The sequence below is a fragment of the Bombus impatiens genome, unplaced genomic scaffold (assembly GCF_000188095.3).
Source record: "Bombus impatiens unplaced genomic scaffold, BIMP_2.2 scf_0064, whole genome shotgun sequence".
Taxonomy (NCBI): domain Eukaryota; kingdom Metazoa; phylum Arthropoda; class Insecta; order Hymenoptera; family Apidae; genus Bombus; species Bombus impatiens.
In genome coordinates, this window is record NT_176483.1 from 972,317 (window position 1) to 997,010 (window position 24,694).

A 24,694-nucleotide genomic window follows, 5' to 3' on the forward strand; every position below is an offset into this window, starting at 1 on the left:
ATACACATGTAAATACATATGTATATATATATACATTTTGGTGTGCTGTATTTATGGAGGTACATTGTAATGATATTAATACTGCAGCTACTGGCATCTTTAGATTGTTATCCTTTCAATGATTTTACTAAGTTTATCATACATCATCATACAATGTAAGTTACATATTAAATTTCCAAAATCTAAAGTTATTTAGTATCTCCTGCTCTTTACAATACAGCCAGTGTACATTTATTCAACCGTCCTAAAAAAAGAAAAATAAATATTAAAATTATATCACGAGTTTTTAAGAGTAAAAAATAAAAAATATGAAAGTTAATTCGTTAAAAGTAAAAATACAATAGTTAAGGACACAAAAGGTAAGACAAAAACAACATTTACATTCTAGTACTTTTCAGTATGTACAGTTTGCTATAGTATATTTCAAACAATTTTTTAATTATTATTTGTGAATCTATATATTCGATAAAATTATTAGTATAAGAAATGAATGTGAATTAAATCACACATTTTAAATAAAATACCTATTGATGATTTAAAATTTTCGTTGGAAACTGCTAAGAACTGAAAAGAGTACGATCGTTACCAGGACAAATATATGTTTTGATATATTAGCCCTCACTAAAATAAAGTACACCCAAAAATATATCAATTTGAACCGATTTTTTCAAATTTTACTTTATTGATAACTAGAACAGATAACTTTCTTCCGATGAAAAATTTTCATAAATTTAAAATTACGATAATAAAATCGAAAACATTAATGCGAATTGAAACAAATCTTTTTAATGCAATTTATAATTTAAAAGTAGATAATATTATTTTTTAACTATTTTCTATTTCATTAATCAGAACGATATATTTTTATACAAACTGAAAATTCACTGCATGTTTTCTGAAAAATATTCTTCACTTTCGTGAAAATATTGAAATATATTATTAATACACAACATAATATTAATACACAAAACGTTATTAACAAAGCCAAATACATAAATGTTAATTAGACTAACTATTTTCGTTTGTTTAATAAGCTTTGTTAAAGTGGGCACATATAATGTAATAAATTTGTATTTTTGCAAAGTGCAAGCGAAATAAATTAGCAATTGATATCAATGGACTGCATACAATAAATGCAGAAATTACATAATAGATTCATAACTATCTGTATCACTACGTATAGTACATGCATCATCATCTCGGGGAACTTCTATATCTACGTACACAATACGAAGTGTATTCGTAAATCCTGGGCCTTGTTTCAAACCAGTAACTATTACAACTGAATCTCCAGATTTAATGAAACCGCGGCCTTTGCCGAATTTCAAACCACACTGGACGCGTACATCAACGTCTTTCACCCAATCAGCTAATGGCGCTTCTACACATAAATAAAAAAAGTGAAATAATTATTATAACATAATTATATACAAAGTTTTCATATTTAAATTATATTTATACTCTTATTAGAAAAGTTTTATTCTACATTACTTAGTAAACGTCATTTAGTTGGATTATTTAGTACATTTCTTTTGAATAAAGAAATTCAAGTTTAATAATAACGTTAACCATAGGAATTCAATATATTCGTCACTTCTTCATTAATTCCTTTTCCTAACAATTTATTTATGTAAAATATATCTAGTTAGCAATCTTAATTCAATCTCAAATATAATGTAATATACTATTTTCTGGTTAGTACCTTCATAATAAAGGGGCAAAATGCCACGATAAAGATGTGCTTGTCGTGCAACTTGATGGAATCTAGTTACTGCTATAATTGGACAACGTGGTCTGTATTTTGCAACTATGTGCGCTGAACGGCCGGTAGTTGTGATTACTATAATAGCACTAGCTGCACATTTTACGGATACTTCTACAGCAGCGATTCCAATAGCATGAGTAGCATCAATTGGTGGTAATGCTTTGTGCGTAAGATCTTGGAAAATTTGTGTCTGCCAAATTACAGCCTCCGCTTCTTTACAGATGTTAGCCATTGTGCGCACACACTCCAATGGGTAATCTCCTTTGGCAGTTTCACCTATTGAAACAATAAATAATTACATATTTATAATATGTACTATAATATGTAATATGTAATATAATAATTACATAATAAATACAAATTTAGTAGATTAATTAAGAAATTATATATAGATGATAATCGCTTATTATGAATTAATAATATAGTAATTAAATAATTTATACCTGATAACATGACACAATCTGCACCATCAAGTATAGCATTAGCTACATCCGATGTTTCAGCTCTAGTTGCACGTGGTTTCTTCACCATAGACTCAAGCATTTGCGTAGCACAAATTACTGGTTTCCCAACTTTATTACATCTACTGATCATACATTTTTGTGCTAAGAATACTTTTTCTGGCGGTATTTCAATACCAAGATCACCACGTGCTACCATAATACCATCAGAAGCGTCGATAATTTCATCAAGATTTGTCATTCCTTGCTGATTTTCAATTTTGGATATTATTTTAATGTTCTTTCCCTTTTCACCAAGAATTCCGCGAATTTCTGATAAAGCTTTAGCATCTCTTATAAATGACGCAAAGATCATATCAACGTCTTGTTCAACACCAAATTGCAAATCAGATTTATCTTTTTCAGAAACAGCTGGCAAATCTACTGGTGATCCAGGTAGATTGACACCTTTGCGAGAACCTAACATTCCACCATTTTCAACAGTAGTTACAATTACATCAGGATCTAAAATATTCAATACACTTTAATTAAATTGAAATCAACTAAATTGTATATTTTTTAAACATAGAAAAGGAAAGAAGAATATACGTAGAGAAATGACACGTACTGACTGCAGTAACTATGAGGGAAATCAAACCATCGTCAACGTAAACGCGACTTCCAACTTTCAATACTTTAGAAATATTCTCGTAATCTACGTAAACAAGATTTGCATTGCCTTTTTCCATGTATGCCTTATCGGTAGATAATTTAAACGTTTGGTCCTTAAGTAATTCGACTTCAGCAGATCCACCCTGAGAAAGTAATAAACAATTAGGTATTATATGTTAATTTTATGTCTTACACGATATAGGATGCGTGAAAAATCCTATCACACTATATATTTTCATTAAAAAATTTCTCGACGAGGATATTGTAAATAGACAGAATATTTTTATATATTTAAACTTTTTATTTTCATAATTTGTGTGTGATTGTGTGGTAGTGGCTCTAAAAGATCTTGAAAGATCTTGAAATACTTTAAATTACTGTACTATGATCCAATATACGAACAAATAAATGAGTTACGTACGCCTTCCAAAAGTCCAGTACGGATTTCAGGACCTTTTGTATCGAGAGCAATCGCTACAGGAACGTTAATGCCTGATCGACTGGATAAGTTCTTCTGCGCTTTTCGTACGTTGCTAATCGTCTCAGCATGGTATTCATGAGAGCCATGAGAAAAATTTAATCGAGCGATATTCATGCCCGTTTCAATCATCTTTTCGAGAGTTTCGACGGATCTTGAAGCCGGTCCGATCGTGCAAATAATTCCCGAAAGACGGACGAACGATGCATGGCTGTCGATGTCCAAGGCACACATATGATCTAAATGGCTTTGAGCATACAAAACTTGCGTGTTCGGCTTTCCAGCCATCTGTGAAGATACATAACGATTAAATTTAATTCTGTTTTCATAAGAAATATTTCAAGATTATTAAAAACAATTCAAACATTTAATAGTTTAAAGCATCGCTAGACTCTGCGTAACATTTAACTATAAAAGTAGTTACTACGTAAAAAATTGTCTAAAAAAGCACTGCATACTTGTTTCTTAATTAGCAAATAAAATCTAATATGTGCAAGTAAATGCAATTACTATCATAATATTATATAAGCTGTAAAGGTGCTCATAAGGCGTAATCCGTTTATATGGAATTGTGTCTTTAAAGCGTGGTTAAGACGTAAAGGGAATGTCTTGTAACCCCCACACAAGAGTCTATAAACTACTACATCTTATTATTATTATAATATCGATGAATTTAAATTTAAAGTGGTGTTTACATAAAACTGTGCAAACAAAATTATTATTATATAATACCAGGGAAATTCGTTTAACTATTAACATAAAGATTTGTTTAAAATGGCAAAGCAAACAATAGACATCCTTCATAAAATTTAGGTTGATTATAACTACAAGCCTCCATTCTATTGAGGTATGCATAACATGAGATTAATTTACGCTGTTTCGGGAGAAAAGGAGAGAAGAGGATCTTACGGTGGTCGCAAATCTCCTTTAGGTGCACACACTTCCCTAATTTCAAGGTGACCTTCGCTTTTTGTACGAAACCATATGTTTTTATTTAGGTAGGCGTATATCCCGTTTCGTAGCGAACTTATCGACCTATAATGTTGCTGTTCCAAAGTTATTGAACGTTATTTATTGTCATCCCAAATTTGCCTTCGTTGGACGTCCCCAAGATTTGATTTACCGGAGTAGTGCATCCATTAGGATGTAAACATGAATCGAAATCACACTAATGATGCGATTTATCATTATTTTTATTTTTTCCTTCTTATTCTTATCTATAATCTGCTGCTAGGCAGATCTTCTCAGTTTCTGTCACAGTTGCTTCGAAGGAATCAGTGTTATTGCAAATAGTATTACGTGTGTTTCCTTTCAGTAACCATCTGCTTTACTATAGTGCATTATACGCTTAATGAAATTGTCGGTCTGCTTGTGAGTTTACGAGAATGCGAGGAAGTTAGAAGAATTAGAGAAGAATTTGAGAAGAGTCGAGCTATCATTTGGGGATAGAGTAAATAATTGTATTATTATTCTTTTGAATACAAAATTATTCTTTTGAATACAGGAGATAGGAAAATAGTAAATTTTAAATGACAGTAAATGATTTTGGATGACTTTAGAATACCAACACGTTATGGGTCGATGAATTCGCCACGAAACGGGGTATACGCCTACCTAAATAAAAACATACAGTATTGCATAAAAAAAAAAATAAAGGTCACTTTGAAATTATGGAAGTGCATCCATCTAGATTTGTGGCCATGATAAGATCTCCTCCCTTTCTCGAAACAGGGTAAATTTTATTTGGAACATTTTTTAAAACGACCTATGGCTTGGGAAACAATTACGTACGAAACATTAAATAGAGCATATATTATAAAACCGGTATAAACCGTATATCGCACGTAGATGAACTAAGCTTGCATACATTTGAATAATTATTTAGCTTAAAATTAACTTAAAATATATTATAATATAAATCATAATTAATTTGTTTTAAGGGAGTAAAAAATGAATATGATACTCATCTAAACAAAGAATTTTTAACCATATACTAGATACAAGTTAAAAAATAAATTAGAAGATTCTAAAATTTGTCAATTACTGAAAATAACAAATATTTCTAAATATTTTGTTTCCATCAAAATGTGTATATTCTTGTCAGTTGTGAAGAGCATACTACGTTTTGATACTTTTTTGAACACTTCTACCTGAGGCTTGCCGTTTAGAGTTATAGATAACTCGACAGACAAACGTCCATCATTGTCGGTAAGATGGTTGTCGATAATCACAACCTAATCCATGCTTAGCATATATTATTTTAAATTAAACTCATTCATTAAAAAACGTGTATTTACTAAGGAAATTTATTTTACTTTAAATTTATGATGCTTTTATTCTTCGAGAGAAGTCGCTCAAAGAATGCAACGAATCCAAATTAAAGCTAATACACGTATAATACAAAAATCATAGGAATTGGTTATCTAGAACTATTAGGTACGTATACAATGATAATAATGATTCATCTTGTGATTATTTCAAATTATTTGTTGCTTTAGTTATAACATAATTTCACGTTAAACAAATAAATAGGAATGCTATTAATTGGTTTTTGTTAATTGGTAAACAGCTAATACTAGTCATACAAAAAAACGCTAATTTATTTTGTTAGTATCTACGAAGTGCATAAGGAAAAACAAGCATTCTGGTGGCCTTCAAGTTTAAATAGATCCTGTTAAAATGTACTTATGCTAAAATATTGCCTTAGGATGCTTAGTTGGAGAAAAATATCAATTTCATCGAGCATCAGACTTCCTTTTACATTTATCTTAATCGAGGAAAAACTTTCTGTTAATTATCTTGACCTTCATAGTCTTTCATATGATACAGACCGTGTTAAGGACAAGATTGCATACAATTTATTAGGAAATTACATTTTGTTGTAAGCTCAGTAAGTTAATTTCATCATATTTCTAACTGTATTGTATTTTTCAATACATTTCAGGTCTGAATATTTACGAACACTTACTGAAATTGCACATACGCCAATAATAGAAAATATTTTTTTAAACCCTTTAGTTTGAATGAATAATTTGTCATTGATATTTATTGCATGCTAATTAGTATAGATGTTGAGATTAATCGAAATAAAAAATGCGAATGTTGATCTAGTAATAAGATTCATTCAAAGGTCATGCATCTACGTTATTACTTGGCACTGAAAATAACATGGTTACAAGATAAACGTTTTAAAAATGTATGCTCTTAAAGAAGAGTAAAGTTCTCTTGACATGCATCTATTAGTTTGTCACGCCGTGCATATAATCCTTCGCGAGAAAAAGATAGCGCGCTATGTAAATATAAATATTTGTAACTTTCGAAAAACATTACTTTTTGCCTTTTATACCGTTTAATAAGAATAGTGTATTATTTCGATATGTTTGAATACGCATATTACAAGAAAATTTTATTTTACAATACGTATTGAAAAATAACGAAAAATCGAATGCCTAAATGCCTAATATGTATAGAAAAATATTATTTCGTAGCTCAAACGTTTGCTTTTATAAGCAATTAAACGTCATTAAACGTCATACATTGGCAAATATTTAAATCATCTTTTAACAAACTTTCGGCTTAATATCCAGTTTCGCTCGATGCATTTTTTAAATTTCTCAACGCCGTGAAATTATCTTTCCTTGTCATGTACTGATCTTTCGTAGAGGCTCAACTTAGACCACGAATATGTACGATCGTGACTTAGATGGGCCACTTTAGAACCGTAGCTGAACCATAGAACGGTGGTTGGACTATGTTCGGACAGAACGACACGCCGACCACTCGTGACCATTCGCAGAACACGCGCGAGTCACTCGTCTCTATTCTACCGTGTTTTGTACTTGCATGGTTGCGAGTAGTAGCGAATAGCCGCGAGTGGTCGCAAGTGGTCGGCGTGTCGCTCTCTCCGAACGTAATCCAACCACCGTTCTGTCCAGCTGTGATTCTAAAGTGGCCCATCTCAGTCAAGTCCTAGTGCGACCACCATCGAACATTTTCATTCTAAAACTTGGATAATTTACTGTCTGAAGTATTCTTTTGACTTTGCTTTGCGAATACTTGTATTATTCTATTGGAAAATAAAGTTTGTGCTCGGAATTATTACAATGTATTTCTTCAATTGTTCGTCTATTAAAGTAATACAATTTGAGCTCTTCATCTTTCCACTTGTAAATTTAATCTCAGTGTTTCCATAGTACCCAACGCCAGCCCACACCGTTACTCTTCTACCACCTTCTAGTCGGCAAGTTAATATCTATGTTCTATCAGTTTTTCTGACTAAAAATAACTCTTCGCCATTTTTCTCTCTCAAAAGCATATATCTTTTAGGAAATTGTAAACGTGCTTCTTTACGTTGCCTCGTTAGTGGTGGTGATCAATTTTTGACGTTTTACGTATTTACGTTCTTTTCTAATACATCGTACATTACGCACATTAGCGTTTACACCAACGTCTGCAACAATTTCTCTTGCAATAGCAGTAGAATTTGATGCACTTGTTAAAGTCGCATGTCGTTGACGATCGGCTTTTAATTTTGGACGACCTGTGCTTTTTCTCTTTCCATACTCCTTTGCATTTTTTAAAACATTGTATACAACTTTCCGACTACGATTTAATTGTTTCGCAATTTTAGAAATAGAACAGTTTTCTTCGCGTAAATTATGAATTGCTGCTACTTCACCATCACTCAATTTTTTACCACGACCCATTGTTCTTAATTGCACAAAATTTCGATATTGAAACACGCAGTATTAAATATCTTCTCGTATGAGCAGTTTGACGTCTTCGCGCTAACTGAAAAAGGAAAACTTTGAAGCAGCGCTATCATTTTGACGCAGCGATCACCACTAATGTTTACGTTCTCAGTTTTAGTTTAACCCAGTAGGCAAAAACGAAGTGTTTACCGCGAAACGTGTAATTTATCGCTGACCGAAATGATACACAGAGTGTCTCCAATTGAAATGTCAAAAACTTTGGGGACCGATAGTTATTTAAATTTGTTTCACGAAATCTTGTAATTATTTTTTTGTATAGATATGAAGAAAGATTGTGAAATTTTTCCAGTTTCATTGTTGAAACATTACGATATAGAAGATGTATTCAATTTTCAATTACATCTATGTAGTCTTTAGAACCATCAATATACAGAATCGTGTCTTTCGTGGACATAATATTAGGTTGTACACAAGAAAAATGAAAGTCACAGTAAACTTCAAGCATTATTTATTCAAGTATTATATTTTAGTATAATAAATGACTATTATCACACAGTACTCTCCCAACATGGTCTTTTTTCCAAACTTTACATTATATTACTGCTACACACCGACTATTTACTTACTTGTATTACATACTGTGGTAATTAATATTTACTTAGAGACATTTATTCTTATCGATTTGAATTACCTTGAAACATGCTGTCATTATTCCGAACAGCTTTCCCTTGTACATGTTACCGTCGCAATCACTCGATCTTATGTTCTCAAATATACAGGCAAGAACACTTTTATCACAATGTATACACTTTTAATATTACGTATTTGTTAAGATCTTTATTTAAATTAAGGCTAATTAGCGAGAAATAAATACATTTATAATACGATTTATAATTACTAAATGTATCGCTACGTATCGTAATTGATATTATGTAACCGGAAAATATTTCTACCACTCTATCGAAAAATGCAGTTATTCGATTAGCAAAATTATACCGGCGACGAAATAAAAGTTCTACGATATAATGGTAATTTTGTTCACAAGTTCCGTACGTCCTGTCTGCCTGTTCGTCACGTACATACTAATAGTAATTAGAGTCAGCACTCAACCTGAGTATCATCGTTCAAATATGTATAAATGTATCCCACAGCCAACCTAGCGATAATTCATTGACGATCTTACTTTGCGACTTATACATGAAAGTATGTTTGTCGATATATTGTATATATAATACTAAATGGTAGTAATCGAATTTACGATTACACTTACAAAATCAATGACATAAAATTAAGTCATAACAGCGTTACCGGCCGCCTCGCGCTGATCGAATATTAATCTAATCCAATTTACATATAACCTATTGATTTATCCTTCTTTATTTTCATAATAAAGATGATTAGCATCAATGAGTTGAGTTTACATACAAATAATTAATTGAAGTTCTTTGCGAATATATATACGTATATAGGGAAAAGTTGTTCAGAATGATGACCTTGACTACGTATTTCAAGCTCATCAAGATCGAGGAGGCGTGCCTCTTTGTAAATAATTATCCATAGATATGTAGATAGGTACTGTAGATAAGGTTAAAAATCGATTTTACATCCATTTTCGTTAAAGTGACGATACCGATATGAATGCGAATACAACGAAGCTATAAATCGAGCATTAGTTTACAAACGAAGAAAAAGAAGCAGAAAAGTGAGTTAAAGAAAATTGTCGATTTTTTGAAATGATATTATATTATCATCGAAAATTGAGCGTTATGCGTTTCAAATTTTAGCTCTCTAGCTGGTTGAGAAGTGGTTGAAATTTCGCTTAAAAAGTTCCATCCATACAGATCAGCATAGAAGCAAACCAAAATAATTGCATTATTCAGCACAGAACACTTAACATATTCGCTATTACTAAAATATAGCTATTTCTCGCCAGAATATCTTTTATCAGAGATATCTTTAGTTTAAGTAATAACATTTGCTTTTGCTTCATTTCTTACGATATTGTTTGCCTCTCTACATATTTTCGTTAAAATGCGTGAACTAAAAAATTTAACAACTGCGTCAGTAGTTATTATTGAGAGGCTACTTATCAGCTATGTAAATTTTAAATACGCAACGTATGTGCCAATAGCAGTAAATGTGGTAATATATTCGCTAAAACTTGTAATATATATTCAGTATATATATATATTCTGTTACAAATCTTGTATATATAGTACCAGAAACAGATTAACTCAATAACAATGAGCGTAAAGTCCGATAACGTCTTTTGAGAAACATTTGTTGTTATTCGGACAATTAGAATCAGACTTGGATAGTTTTCAGACTTGGATATGATTTGTAGGAAACTAAAAGGTTATAAAGAGAGTATATTGGTTTAAAAAAGGACATAAGTTGTTGAAAGTTATATGACATAGAAATTAGTAAACACATAAATAGTACACTTAGATGTTTAATTTTCTACATATCTTGAATTTATCGATTTAATGATAATAAAACAATATTACCCATATTACTGGAATTTGTTACAAATTCAATGAGCTTCTAAAGTTTTGTAATATAGCTTATAGAAACATAAATTAACATGCTTAAAAAAATGAAGAACGTTCAAAGTCAATTTCTAACGAATACATTAGGCAATATACTATGGAAAACATTAAAAATGGAAACATTAAAATTCATACTGCGAAGAACACACATAGCACAGGTCAGATACAAGTCATGCAAAAACTAAGTTAACTCTAGATACTTATCACGTTTATTCGATAATTATTTACCTTCGATTATTATTAAGATATCATAAAACAAGCGAAACAAATTAAATAAAAAGAAAAACATCGCAGAAAATATAAAATGTCATCGAATCATTGCATTGAGATAAATTCGAAGACAAAAGTGTTTGCTAACGTTACATTATCTTTCACGATCGTGATATTCGACAAGAATTACGCATAACTCTTTGTCTATGAATAATATCTACAATAGCATTTTTTCACTTCCTAAGCAGTTTAAACTTTTGAAATATGAAAATTTTTGCCGATTGACGTAGGCACTAACTTTCGTAAATTAGAAATTCTAATTACAAAGTTTGTGCCAAATACTATAGTGACTTTTAAATCTAAAAGTGACTTTTACATTTTAAAAGTTGAAATCAAGCGAAAGGATCGCATGCAAAAAAGGAAACACAATGCAAATATATTATTTATAATTTATTACACTCGACAACGGTGTATTTAGCTACGATCAAATTCGATAACAATTTTTAATCGTATCGGACACTGCGGTAAAACTTCGTTTATATGAATTTATTGAAAAGCAAGTTCGTTCGTAGAACACTATCTGTGATTCTTCGTCCAGTGAATAGGAGTTCGTGTTCATATAAGAGAATTCCACGAAACATTTACTCTTAAACACATAATAATGTTGCGAGCTTGTAGCAACATGCGAAGCGTAAGGGCGTGTTACATAACATTTTATTCATATAAACAGAGTTTCACATATTCGCGATATTCAGCGTAATTCGTGTAATGGCCTAAGCTAACAAAATAATAATATACGTGCGACAGAAAATCGAAGTTAAAAAAAAAGAAACTGTGGCAACACATAAAGTAAAATCACTGCAAAACAGCTGTCCACAATAATACCTTATCGTAGATGGTAACCCAGACCATTTTGGTAGGCTGCGCAAATAAAGAGGACACAGGAATTAGTTGCAATACTGGCTCGATGACAGCGAGCCTACGTCTGACTGCATTCGTTGATGTACAAGGTATAAACTGCTTATCGCTTAAGCAACGGAAGTTTCGGAACACACGGAAGTATATAGAGGAATCGAAAACGTCCAATGGACGTCTTAGACGATGGCGGTACCAGTGCACACAGCAAGTGCGGCAAAATTCAAATGACGGCATTCTAATTCATTTATTCAAAAGAATTATAATTTCCACACCAACTGCGTTCTTTCATTTCATTAATGATATAAAAAGTATCAAAAATTAGTTCAATAAAGTAAAAGTCGTAAAGATAAAGAAAATGTCTGTGAATTTGTCTTACGATATCTTTTTCTATGTCTCGTAGATTTAGATAGCTTGCCTTAGTTACGTGAAACACATTATACGTATGTATAACGACAATTTTATATCAAGCTGATCCTTCGTACAATTTTAAGTAGTCTCCTTGTATATTTAATTTACTATTAGATTATACAGGAAATCGAAATTATATTCAAATAAATAAAGTATACGATGCATGTGTTGTTCTTGTAAGCAAATGTTGTTAAAATTGTACCTAAAAAATTGAAGTAATAACTCGGTATTAAGCTTCACACAGCCTATTGTATGGAATACAGAAAACACGTATCAAACGAAGCAATTTGCGATTCACGCAATGTTCAGATAATACATAAACATCATTAACCTAATAATTATCGATCATAGTTAAGAAATGTTTGTATTTCTTCTATGATTCGTTTATATCTTATCAATATCTTCATTTACAATATCAAATAAAAGAATTGATACTAATATACAATTAATCAAGCAATAAATTAATAATGAATTAATCAATACAAATTAATAAAAATAAAAGGTGAACAATCAAATAAAAATATTGGCTTTTACGGAATACACATGTATGTATATCATCCGTCTGCACTCGCCGCCATCGTCTGAAAATATCTGGGGTCTTTAATTAACTGAATTATACGATTCTTTGACAATTACGAACGTAAAAAATAAAAACAACATAATATGTTTGATAACAAAATACGTGTATATGCACGTATATATTTTTTGTTTCATTTTTACTGTCACATTTCTATGAAATATTATATGTTCATTAAACAAACATTTTTCAAGTTAACGTAATCTAGTTTTCAACAAAAGTAAATCCTCACTTTGTTCGAACGAAACAATAAATGCAGCAATAAATTAAACTTAACAGGATAAGATAAACATCGTCGATGCAATATCAAAATTGTCTGATGATCTTGATGAACTTTTGTGAATATTACCTACGATGAAATGATTTGAAAAATAACATGTTTTATATAAGTTGACCATCATATGTCCTATACATGTTTACCAACATATAAATTACTCACATCAAATTATGTGCTTCTAAAAATTTCTCAATTTTTATCCGAAACATTTTCCATCAGTTTTAAAGATACTCACAGGAATCGATTTAAGCGAGACATTCTATATTAATGAAATTGTTTAATGAACTTTCGTGATGCGTATCTATTGTATTTTTTAGAATTAATCTATATAACATATCTATAGCAAATTTTGGCAATATAGCATAACACTGGAACTAACTTTTCTCTTTTTTCTTGTTGTACCGTAGCGTTAACTCAATTGTAGTGATACTACTAAGAAAAAAGATTTCGTGTTACTACGCATCTTGTTCGTCGAAATAACCATCTCGTTTCTTTATGTTCTAAACTACATGTAATCCAAACGATATTATATTTCAATACGCTCCATCGATTTTTACATCTTCTATTCGTTCAAAGGAAAAATGTTCCCAAACGAAGATGTAACTTGTGCCATATTTTATTGTGAGTACTGTACCCTAGGACCTACATACATACATACTTCGGTCGCGATCGCATCGAGAAACGAGAATTCGATCTATAGTGCTTTTTTCTTGATATCGAGTGTCCAATTTATAAATTGTTTAGCATATTCAAAGCGTTTCTTTCTTATTTCGTGATTTTAATAACTGTTTCGTACATTCCTTGTTTTTACTAACTATTAATTATTGATATTTTATTGTAGTTAGAAACAAGTATTTACAGGTAGCCAAACTTACCGACGATGGAGCGTATCCATTTATCTTCTTTATCTTTACTTTTGTGCTTAAGACAGATATAATACCTACTTCAAACTAATAAAATGCTTTCAGATGAAATAAGTTTATAGTAATATAAATAAATATTTCAATTAGAGATTTAGAAATAATATTTCTAACATCACTATTATTTAAATACTCAAAAATGTACAGTAATATAGCGTAAATATATAAATTTATACTATTTCGTACAAAATAAAAATTTATATTCAGTAAATTTCTAATAAATTTCTGAGAAATACGAAAAATTAAGAAGACGCATACTTTTTCGCATTTAATTTCTATTTTCACGAATTTATTACAAAAAACATCGTAGTCTAGATATCAAAAATTCATATTTAATATTAAAATAATTGTGTAAAATACATTAGCAGAGAAATTGTTAACTATTGTATTTACTTCTGTATTTAAATGATATATCTATAAATTCATTGAAATAATTAATTATTGAATATCAGTAATTTTTCTATTATCAGTAAACACATAAGGACATATCTGATTAACAATTATCAACGAAATTAGATTTAACTTCAAAACAGGAGATTAATTACGCGCGATGATAAAATCATCACGCTATAGTGGCGTGTTATAAATCATGTCACACATACAATTTCATAAAGACCGTGTCATTAAAGTTTCATCAACTAATCTTCAGTTCAACAACTGAAGCAATTGGCGATATAAACTTATTATGGAATCGTATTTCATGACGTAAGCTTCGCTATAACGCAGTGATTTCCAAGTCATACATGCATTATTTTTCCCTTTTTAGACGAAAGAAATCCCGAAACATACTGCATGATAATCTTTACTATAAAAGATTATCGAATATCGCCAGAATATCAATGCTTTTATAATATGATATTTCGACCACAAACATGTATTTTTCAAATTATATGTTCATTCTTTTTTTTTTAGAATTTAATATATTACAATTTATTCATAGGTCAATAAAATGTCCAATTAAAAAAGTGAATTAATTTCACACACACATACGCATATAATTTTATTATATTATATAACTTTTTCATTACAAAGTGGCATTTGAAATATCATACTGATATGTTTTTTATTATTTGTTCCCCCACTAAACCTTTTTGTATAAGACGAGTAATCTAATCGCTTCACATTTCCTAACAATATTATAAGTAAAATTTCGTTCCTCTCGAGTATAAAAATTATTAAATTCATGAAAAATATAACAATCTTTGTCAATTTCTACCAAAATATGTATACTTCATAACAAAGATACGACGTTAGGTTTTTATTCCAATAATATATACTCATATTATCATTTATGTATAACTTAAATTTTTATTTTATACGACAACCAATTTCGTATCTCTTATAAGCTTAATTTCATATTTGTATTATAATTTATGATATTCCAGATGTAATAACGTTAAGTTAAAGAAAAGACGACATCTTTTTTATATATATGAAAATGTCTTTAAGACATATACTATGTCTTAAAAATTATTTCAACGAAAAAGCTAAGGGATATTTATTTGAAATATAAATTTAATTTTCATACTATTTTTTAATATATACTTCATTTAAGATTCATACAAGACTTATATATTACCTATGTAACCATAAAATTTAAAAATGCAAAATTGAATCAAAGTACATATGTATATCTAAACAAAAATATATTTTTTATAGGAATTGTGGGTTAATATTTAATTTCATTATTATCTATCTATTATGTCACTATTATTTATCCGTATAAAATTTGTACACTTTAATAACGTAAAGTATTTATGCACAATATAAAATTTAAATATAGTTTAAATATTTTTGTAGTCATATTGTATATATGCAAGGAATGATGAATTTGTACAAACTAAACAACAAATGTTTGATATATTAATCCTTAAAAATGTGTCCAAACTAGAACCATTTGATATATTACTTATCAGAAATGCATTCAAATTAAAATGTCTGATATATTAATCATCGAAAATATAAAAATCATAAAAATATAAAAATACACTTTGTAATTTGTGTATAAGTATATTTTCTATTTTTATTAGTTATTATACAGTTAATTCCAAAAAAAAACTCTATACACTATTATTACACTTTTATGAATATATAAAAAATTATATAAAATGCTAATATAGTTTAAACAAAAGAAAGAATAGTTAATCTCAAATATATTAACTGAAATTTTAATTATATCAAGAATAAACAAAAAACAATTTTGGAAAATATACGAATATTATAAAGTATAAAAATGATTCAAGATTACTTTCAAATATGGTACTGAATTTTTAGAAAGCAATTTAAAAGAATTTATTGTTTCAAGGTCAAAACGATATTCGTTGTTCTGGCTATATATTTGTTATAAATATCACGTATTCCTGAATAAAATCCATGTGGTAATACATACATACAATGAAAATTAAGTAAAACCCTATTAAATGAAAAGAATAAGTAAAAGTTGGAACTTCTATCGATAGTTACAATGATATAGAAAAAGTTACTTAAAGTATACAAATTCTTAAGGTTATAATCATCAAAGCGACAGCAAAATTTATATCACTTTATGATGCATTACTTTATAAAACTACATAATTTATTTTAACTATTACCTTGCCAAAACTGTTGAAACAAACTCGAATTTAACGAGACAGAAACCAATGATCAGATCAGACGTCTGTAAAAACCAAACTAACACGCCCACAGCTTACAAGAAACTGATGTTTAAGGACACGAAAGGTCGCTGTCGCTAGTCGCTATTTCCTAGTGCGCCCATCTTGTACCTCTAGACTGATTTTCAACGCAAAAGATCATGTGCATTCAAAATGTTCATAAAAGTTCTTATCGATTCATTAACATTATTTAAAATAGCCATATTAATACAGGAAGAAGTATATACAACATGTTTTTATTAATTAAATCATTTATAATATTTTTATTAAAATTGTATACATAATATAAATTATAAACTACTAATATGCTAATACAGTTATACTATATATTAATATGCAATTTGTGAAATTATCGCGGAATTACAAGTAATTTATTTTAATCACAGCAAATAACAACATACAACTCAATTTACGTATTTGAAAAAAAAATCTATATTGTAATAAAGAATATATGTTTTCAACTTAAATAAGTGGTTTGTATCTTATATTAGTCATGAATTTGATAAATTAAGATATAAAATAATAAATTAATAGAGTACGAATTATAACAGCTTGTCTTATGACAATAATTGTCATATAGGAAATATAGAAATCTCTCTGGTTACACTTTACTTTAGGGTTCGAAAAATTTTTTATTTTTTTATTCGCAATCTTGTGGTTTCCAACGCGTAGAATCTGGGGAATCCATTGTTTAAGTTTAATCCATTGTTTAATCCATTGTTTAATCCATTGTAAAAGTTTAGACCATGTAAAATTGAGCATTTTAAGGGTATTTTACATATTACTTTGACGCCATATTGACTTCTATCCATGCTTCGTCCAATGAGTGGACCGCACAGGTGACATCTGATTGGTTCGCACAGGGAAGCATTCACATGCTCTCTACATATACTTACCTTGTTCAAGAATAGAGTGTTTTTGGATCGTTTCTATCAACAAAGCCAACAAATCGATGTTATAACGGCAGAAACATCACCAAACAAATTCGCACAGGTGATGGTCAAATTCATTATCATGAAACGAGGGAAGTGACCTCTCTCCCACAACTGAATTCGATTCTATTTTTTAGGTATGCTTACATATTTAGGCATTTACGTATCAGTAGCTGTACATACTGTACGTATAAACAGATTTGGACACTCGCTAGGGAAAATCATCCTAATATTGAATCGTGACCACTTGTGAAAAATCAGCATGGAAGACAAGAAGGTATGGTTCTACGCATGCGTGATATACTATGAATATAGAGACTTCATATACTATGAAGATAGAGACAGATACAATCTACTCATCTTTATCTGTCTCGAAGGAATGCGAACTTTACTGATCTTTTATGTTGATTTTTTACGATTAGACGGTTTACCCTAGCTAGCATCTAAATCTTTCTATATGATCGTGCTTCATATGTATCTATGTAAGAATATATATATATCATGATGTGCATGTAATTATATACATATATATATATATATTTATATAAATGATAGTTTTTATAAATTATAGTTTCGCCTAATTACAAAAATATCTAATACAATTATTAAAATTTCATTACGTAACAGTAAAATTTATAAATTATTTTAACTCCTACTTGAAAATATTAAAATTAAAATATGTTAAAATTATCTAATTCTTCTTAATTACTTAATATTTCGTTTTTTATGACAAACAATGAAAAAGTATATAAATTATAACGTAAGTACTTACTTTGGTATATATTTGTTATTGAATATGTGTACATTTTCGTATAAATGTTTTTACATATATAGATATGTATTAAATTTTGACATATATATATATATATATATATTAGGACACATTCGAATCCTTAATACAATAGATGTCACCCTTAGATATACAGCGACTATATATATTTACATACATATTTTGGTTTTATTACATCTGGTCATGATGTCCGATATTTTTTTACTAATTTTCATGATATTTAAAGAAAAGTCTATCGGTATGCGCTATGGCAAGTAAAATAAGTAAAAAGGTTTCTAGTGACGATTCGCTTTCATTATCTTATAATAAACGTGTTGGAAGGTAAAGTAAATATTGGTATAGGTTAATATTATAATTGGACATTTTGACAGATATTAATATGAAAAGTGATTATGATATTAATGCGTAGGTTTTGCAAGCAGTACCTCCATAATCTTTAATTTTTGTTTCATCAATTTGTATTTAGTATAATAGTATTAAGTGTTCATTGATTATATTTAAATTTATTTCAAACTATTTGTGCTTATCATAACATCTATATAATTTAGAAGTATAAATTGGAAGAATAACAACAGAAATAGTAAAATATAATAATTCTATGGTTATATCTTATAATTTTTTAATATGTATGTTCTTAATTCGTTTTATATTTTTAATATGTCAAAATATACAGTAGTAAACAAACTTACATCATTTCTTTATAGTATATGGATCTGTATTTGCAATATCTTACTCTTTTATATATAATAATACAAACATAAACAAAGCACAAAACACACATTATTATAAATACAAGTAAAAAAGCCTGTTTTACGATAATATTATGTCCAGATAAAAGTATTGGTAAATTCTTAATAATAATATTTGATTTAATGGTTTCGATAATGGAATATGTTAAGTGTTAAGCAACTATAATTTAGTATTTTATAGTGTATCTTTTTCTGTTGTGTTCGTAAAAATATAAATTTGCCATATTACTCAAAGTTTAGTTATTAACTTTAATAGTTATACAGGTAATGAAACATTAGCGCGCCTTTTTAATTAAAAAAGCAGCAAATAAGTATCTCTCTGTAATGGTTTTGAAGAAAAAGCTTAAATTCTAAAAAACAAGTAAAGTTACTAAATACAATTAAGGGTATGGTATATAAAACAGACATATAACAACTTTATTTCTTAAATTATATATTAGTCCAACATTTTTAATTTGATCTTTAAGGCATATCAATCTTTTCATAGTAATTAATTAAGTGTTAACATTGCATTTGTTTTAGTATTTTAATGCATGATATATAAATATTATTTGTCATTATTATTTCGATTAATAGCATTATTAAATATGTATTAGCTAAACATGTATAATTATAAGGTAGTATATTCAATATAATAAAAGGAGGATATACATATAAACAATACATGAAATTTTACATTTTTATGCAGTATATTATTTATATCTTTTTTGTATTTAATTGTTTCTAATTATTTTGATTGAGTGTGTATTATATGTATATTTCAGAATCACAGGTTTTAAACATTATTCAACCTTTAAAATATCTCCCACTGTCATAGAAGAGAGACAAAAATTTTGGAATGAATTATTTCTTAAATATTCAGAAAGAGTATGTATAATTTCTATTTTTTTTATTACATAGATATTAACTAAAGAGTTTCTTCTTTTCATAATAATAGTAGTAATTATAATATATTTTATTTCAGGAATCTGATGAACCTGAGTTGGATATCTTTACATTAAAACCATGTCGAAAAAAATTCTATGAGAAGGAGAAAACAAAAGTAGAAACGATAAAGCAGCCTATGTGTAAACCATTAAGTGTGGTACAATATTGGGTAAATACAAGTTATCTACCTTATAAAGAACTTTATGTAAATAAAGACAAACAATTGAATATTGAATTGTCTTTGACAAGCGAAGAATGTATAAGTTCATCGCATCATAAGTCTTCTAGTAGTTCTGTTGATACTGCTGCTTATATTTTATCAAATATGAACACAACTAATAAAGTAGAAACAATGGCTATTGTAGAGGGAGCAAAATATAATTCAATAGGAAGTTTTCAAAAGATACAGGATATCGATATAATACAAAATAAAATATGTGAAGAGAATAACGGAAACAGTAATGAAAATATATTGGAGACTAATGGTAGTGATGAACAGCAATATTCTCCTAAGATTTGTGAAATGTCAAATCACGTGTTATTACAAAAGGATAAGGATGAGGAGGAATATACGACACAAGCACAAAGAAATATATGTGCAGATGTTGCTACAGATATGCTGTCAGGAACAATTAATAGACATGAAAAGTTAATACGTACATTTCATGATAGTATTAATAGAAATTCTTACATTGAACAAAATTTATCAAATACAAAATCACCACATGTCGACCAAACTTACTTGACAGAAGAAAGCTTTAAGTTCGAAGATAGTCCCACAAAAATAGGACATCGGAAGAAATTATATACTGGTAGAGATTCACCTGTTGATCTTATTAGCATGAAAAGTAATAACAGAAGTTCAATATCTAATTCAAATAAAAATTTACATCCTGCATTAGAGTTTGAATGTACGTTATCAAAAACATTTAAAATTAGTAAGAAAAGAAGAATGAGTTGCTTTTCCACATATAATAAACTAATGAATAATAACCAATTTAGTACTTCTAATCATAAGAAACGTAAATGGAAGAAAAGTATATCAAAATTCAAGACTATAAATGACAACATTACAAAGAATTCAGTGATAGACCAACATTTACTAAAAAGTGGCACTGATAAATATGTAAATAGATCTCTATCAGCTAATGTATTTATAAATAAACAATCCGAATTTAATAAATCCGTAAATCGTTTACAAAAAATAAATACAAAAGAACATAAGAAATTAGAAGAATTACAAAGTTTGAATCCAGTAGTTTGTTTAACACGATTATCAAAAGATGATATTGCAAAATATAAAAGATCAAAGAAGATAATAAAAAGTATTAACAATTTAAGTACGATTGAATTATCAGGACTTAGTAATCAACGACGTAGACGATTAAATAAAATGACAAATATGAAACACTTAGTTGTTCGTTTATCACGTTTGTCAGAACACGATATTGAAAAATATAAGAGGCTAAGTAATGTGGCATTAAACCTAAATTCAAAGGTTCGTTTAAAACAATCATCAGAGATCGAAATTCAAAAGTATACAAAATCTACTAACACTATGAACAATTTTAGAAATTTAAATCCAGTAGTTTTGTTAAAAAGACTGTCAAACTTTGATATTCAAAAATATAAAAGTGCCAATAATAAAAGTACATTAGGTAGAAGAGATTCATTTTCAAAATTCGCCCAATTACAAAATGGTGATAAGATTAATAACCTTCCACAACTTGATAAATTAATGCGTATGACTTCTATGTTACATGCTGTTGCAGTAACCGAAGACACAGCTAGCGACCAAACTACTGTTTTGCTTTGTAAGTGTGATAATATGTCACTCAGCGACTGTTCTACAGATAATTTATCTATATTTTCAAAAAATAGTTCTCAACCCCATTCTATTTCTGTAAAAACTCGTAATAATCATATGTCACAAATAAAAGAAAAATTTCATGAAAAAGGAGAAGAATTAAATAGCGAAATATGTAATAAAAAAGTAGGTATGACAAAAACGCATGTTAAAAATAAAATAGAAAGAGAAAATGATAAAAGTCAATTAGAGCTTAGTATCAATAAAAGCAATCTTAAGAATAAGCGTGATTCGAGAAAAAGACAATTTACAAAGCTACATAGTAAAGATAATTCCTTTGAGACTAATTCGGAAACTTTAGATATAAATAAAGATGTACGTCATATAAATGATATAGCATCATCTTTGAATAAATCAGACGTAGTTCTTGAAAGACGTAATGAATGTATAAATAAGAATAAAAAGAAATCACATATCTCATTTTCCTCTGACGAAGATAATGAATTTATGAAACTTGTACATTGTTCAGAAGATATGCAAAAATTAAAACTAAGACAATATTATAAAGTATTGAATGAAAAATTCAATAGTACAGTAGATAAATTAGAAGAAACAAGGAATAGTATAATAAAATTTACAGTTTCAAGTATGAATTCAACTAGTTTATCAAATAAGTTATTTTCAGATTCTATAATTAAAGATGGTACGTTTAAAAAAAAACAAGAAAATTTAAGCCCAATGAAAAATGAGAAGTGTTTGTAACAATGTAATTTATTGGTGAAAGAAGATCGTAATCAAAAGTTACGTAAAACAGGAACTGAAATTGAAAATTTAAGTTATTATCCAAGATGAGTGTTACGGAAAACAAAAGCAAGTCTTTATGTCTTAAAACAAAAATTTTTGATCCTGAACCATTGACCTAATAATTTATTTTGAGATGACAAAGAATAACTTAATAGAAAATAATTTAGTTATTATATTAAAAAAAAAATCTTTGGTATATATAGCAAAATGTAATGCATTTAACTCGTTGCAGCAAATTATGTGTGCAGAAGTAAATGCTGGTGACGTAGAATAAGATTCAACTAATATGGAATAGATATTATATACAGCATATTCTTGTTATTTTTAGTGCGCATTTTGTTCTTAAATGACAAATACGAAGAAAGGATGACAGAAGAAAAACTTATACAATGTTTTATAAGCGATACAACAACGTATATTAATTTTCTATATTTGCAATGTTTATATATGTTATTGTATTTTTTCTCTTTCATCTTGTTCTGTCTCCGTTTACGAGAAAAATGTCTATACATCTATCTTATAGTAATAATGTACATATCTACATATTCTGCCGCACATTTCTTTCGTAGGCGACACTAAATGCAGTTTCTCGTGACGACCATAGTCGTCATTTGCGGCAATACGTTAACCGGTACTCTCAAATAACGATTCAAGTTTTTGATAGAAAGTAGTAATATGGTTAAATGTAATAGGTTCCAAAGGTTAGATATCTAAGTAAATGTGTAAAAAATGTAGAAAAATTGACAAGGAACTTATTATCGCTGCAACGAAATGTAAAAATATAAAAATTAATATAAGTAGCATACTTATATAGAAATTAACTCGATCTGAATTAATTAAAAACAGGTAATATTGAAGTATCTTTATTTTAAAATTGCTGGATAATATTTCAGAAACTTGCAGGAGTATTTAAGAATTTTCGGGGCTTCTCAAACATAAAGAACTAAAACAAGCTGCCTGAACTTAAACGACTTAGTATGCAAATGATATACATAACAAAGGTTAAAAAATAGGTTGGACGGAGGGTTAAATGAAGAATTTGTTTGATTCTCTATATTGCATGTTTTACATACATATAAAGCACTATTATATATTTTTTGCTCTTGTATATATATTTTGATTAATTTCTTATTTTCAATTATTAATTTATTGTTTGCAATTAATCAATGTTTCGTTCCTATGATACTTTATAACAACTTATATTAAAATATAACAATAAACTGTTTTTTTATACATGTTCTGTTCCAGATCCAAAGTTATTACATAGTTTTATTATTATTATTTGTTTGAGTATAGTTTGCTAAGCATCCTGTTTCTTGTACATATGTTCCCTATAATCAAAATTTGCAGAAAGTCTTTCCAATTTTTTTCTTTTCCATACAGTTCAAAGATGTTTACATTTCAGTGTTTTCAACTTTTCCATATTACGTCTTCATTTGCATTGCTTATCTTATATATATTCTGTTAGCAAAAGATTGTCCTCAAACAGCAACAGTTCCATTTGTTTGATTACTTTTTGGTATCCTCTTTTTATAAAAAAGTCATCAATATCGTATACTAGTAAGGTATATAGAGTCGTGCTCAATGAGTCTTCCACGAGTCTGAGACATGCATCTCCTTTATTCTCATTCCACCCGCTGTCTCGACCCTCATCATTGCTTTTTCATACTATTTTTGTTATCAGTCTTATCATTCGTGAACTCAAGCCCATGTCAAATAACTTTTTCCATAATACTGAGTTCACGACTGAGTCGAATGCTCTTTGAAAATCTATGAATGTTGTCGGTAATTTTCCTTTTTATCTTTTACTTTCAGTGTTATCTTGATGTTCAGTAGAAACAGGTTTAATACAAACTCGTATAATCTGTCTTCGCTTCAGAACCTGATCAACAAATTCCGAAAGAATTTCTTCCTTAGTTTCCTTATACGAATTAGTGATCCTCCAATTTGTCAACATTTATGTATATATATGTCTTTAGAATTGTAAATATCAGAGTAATACCTCTGCAGCTCTTAGAGTCCAATTGGTTGCCATTCTTCTATAGCAACGTCTGCTCGAATTTACATCATTTTTTATATGTTATTAAATTTTTTTAGTAATTGTATTT

General features: G+C 28.7%; 2 protein-coding genes across 6 annotated transcripts; one reads left to right on the forward strand and one right to left on the reverse strand.

Annotated features, from left to right (window-relative positions):
• Positions 1–98: 98 nt before the first annotated feature.
• On the reverse strand, positions 99–16,694 carry LOC100743581 (pyruvate kinase). Of its 2 annotated transcripts, XM_003485538.4 has the most exons (8): positions 16,518–16,670; positions 11,712–11,747; positions 3,299–3,643; positions 2,834–3,020; positions 2,209–2,730; positions 1,703–2,041; positions 1,225–1,381; positions 99–244 (listed from the first exon to the last, which is right to left on the reverse strand). In XM_003485538.4, exons 2-8 carry the CDS (start codon positions 11,736–11,738, stop codon positions 232–234), a joined length of 1,590 nt encoding a protein of 529 aa, XP_003485586.1. In that variant the 5' UTR covers positions 11,739–11,747; positions 16,518–16,670; the 3' UTR covers positions 99–231. The 2 variants fall into 2 exon arrangements, with proteins under 2 accessions (XP_003485586.1, XP_012249435.1); XM_012394012.3 differs by lacking the exon at positions 11,712–11,747 and having other exon boundaries at positions 16,518–16,694.
• Positions 4,421–24,110, forward strand: LOC100743885 (general transcriptional corepressor trfA). Of its 4 annotated transcripts, XM_012394007.3 has the most exons (5): positions 17,470–17,570; positions 17,647–17,786; positions 19,813–19,915; positions 20,013–22,161; positions 22,207–23,827. In XM_012394007.3, exons 4-5 carry the CDS (start codon positions 20,112–20,114, stop codon positions 22,542–22,544), a joined length of 2,388 nt encoding a protein of 795 aa, XP_012249430.1. In that variant the 5' UTR covers positions 17,470–17,570; positions 17,647–17,786; positions 19,813–19,915; positions 20,013–20,111; the 3' UTR covers positions 22,545–23,827. The 4 variants fall into 4 exon arrangements, with proteins under 4 accessions (XP_024228205.1, XP_033180652.1, XP_012249430.1 ...); XM_024372437.2 differs by lacking the exons at positions 17,470–17,570; positions 17,647–17,786 and adding an exon at positions 4,421–5,087 and having other exon boundaries at positions 22,207–24,110; XM_033324761.1 differs by lacking the exon at positions 17,647–17,786 and having other exon boundaries at positions 17,444–17,570.
• Positions 24,111–24,694: the final 584 nt, after the last annotated feature.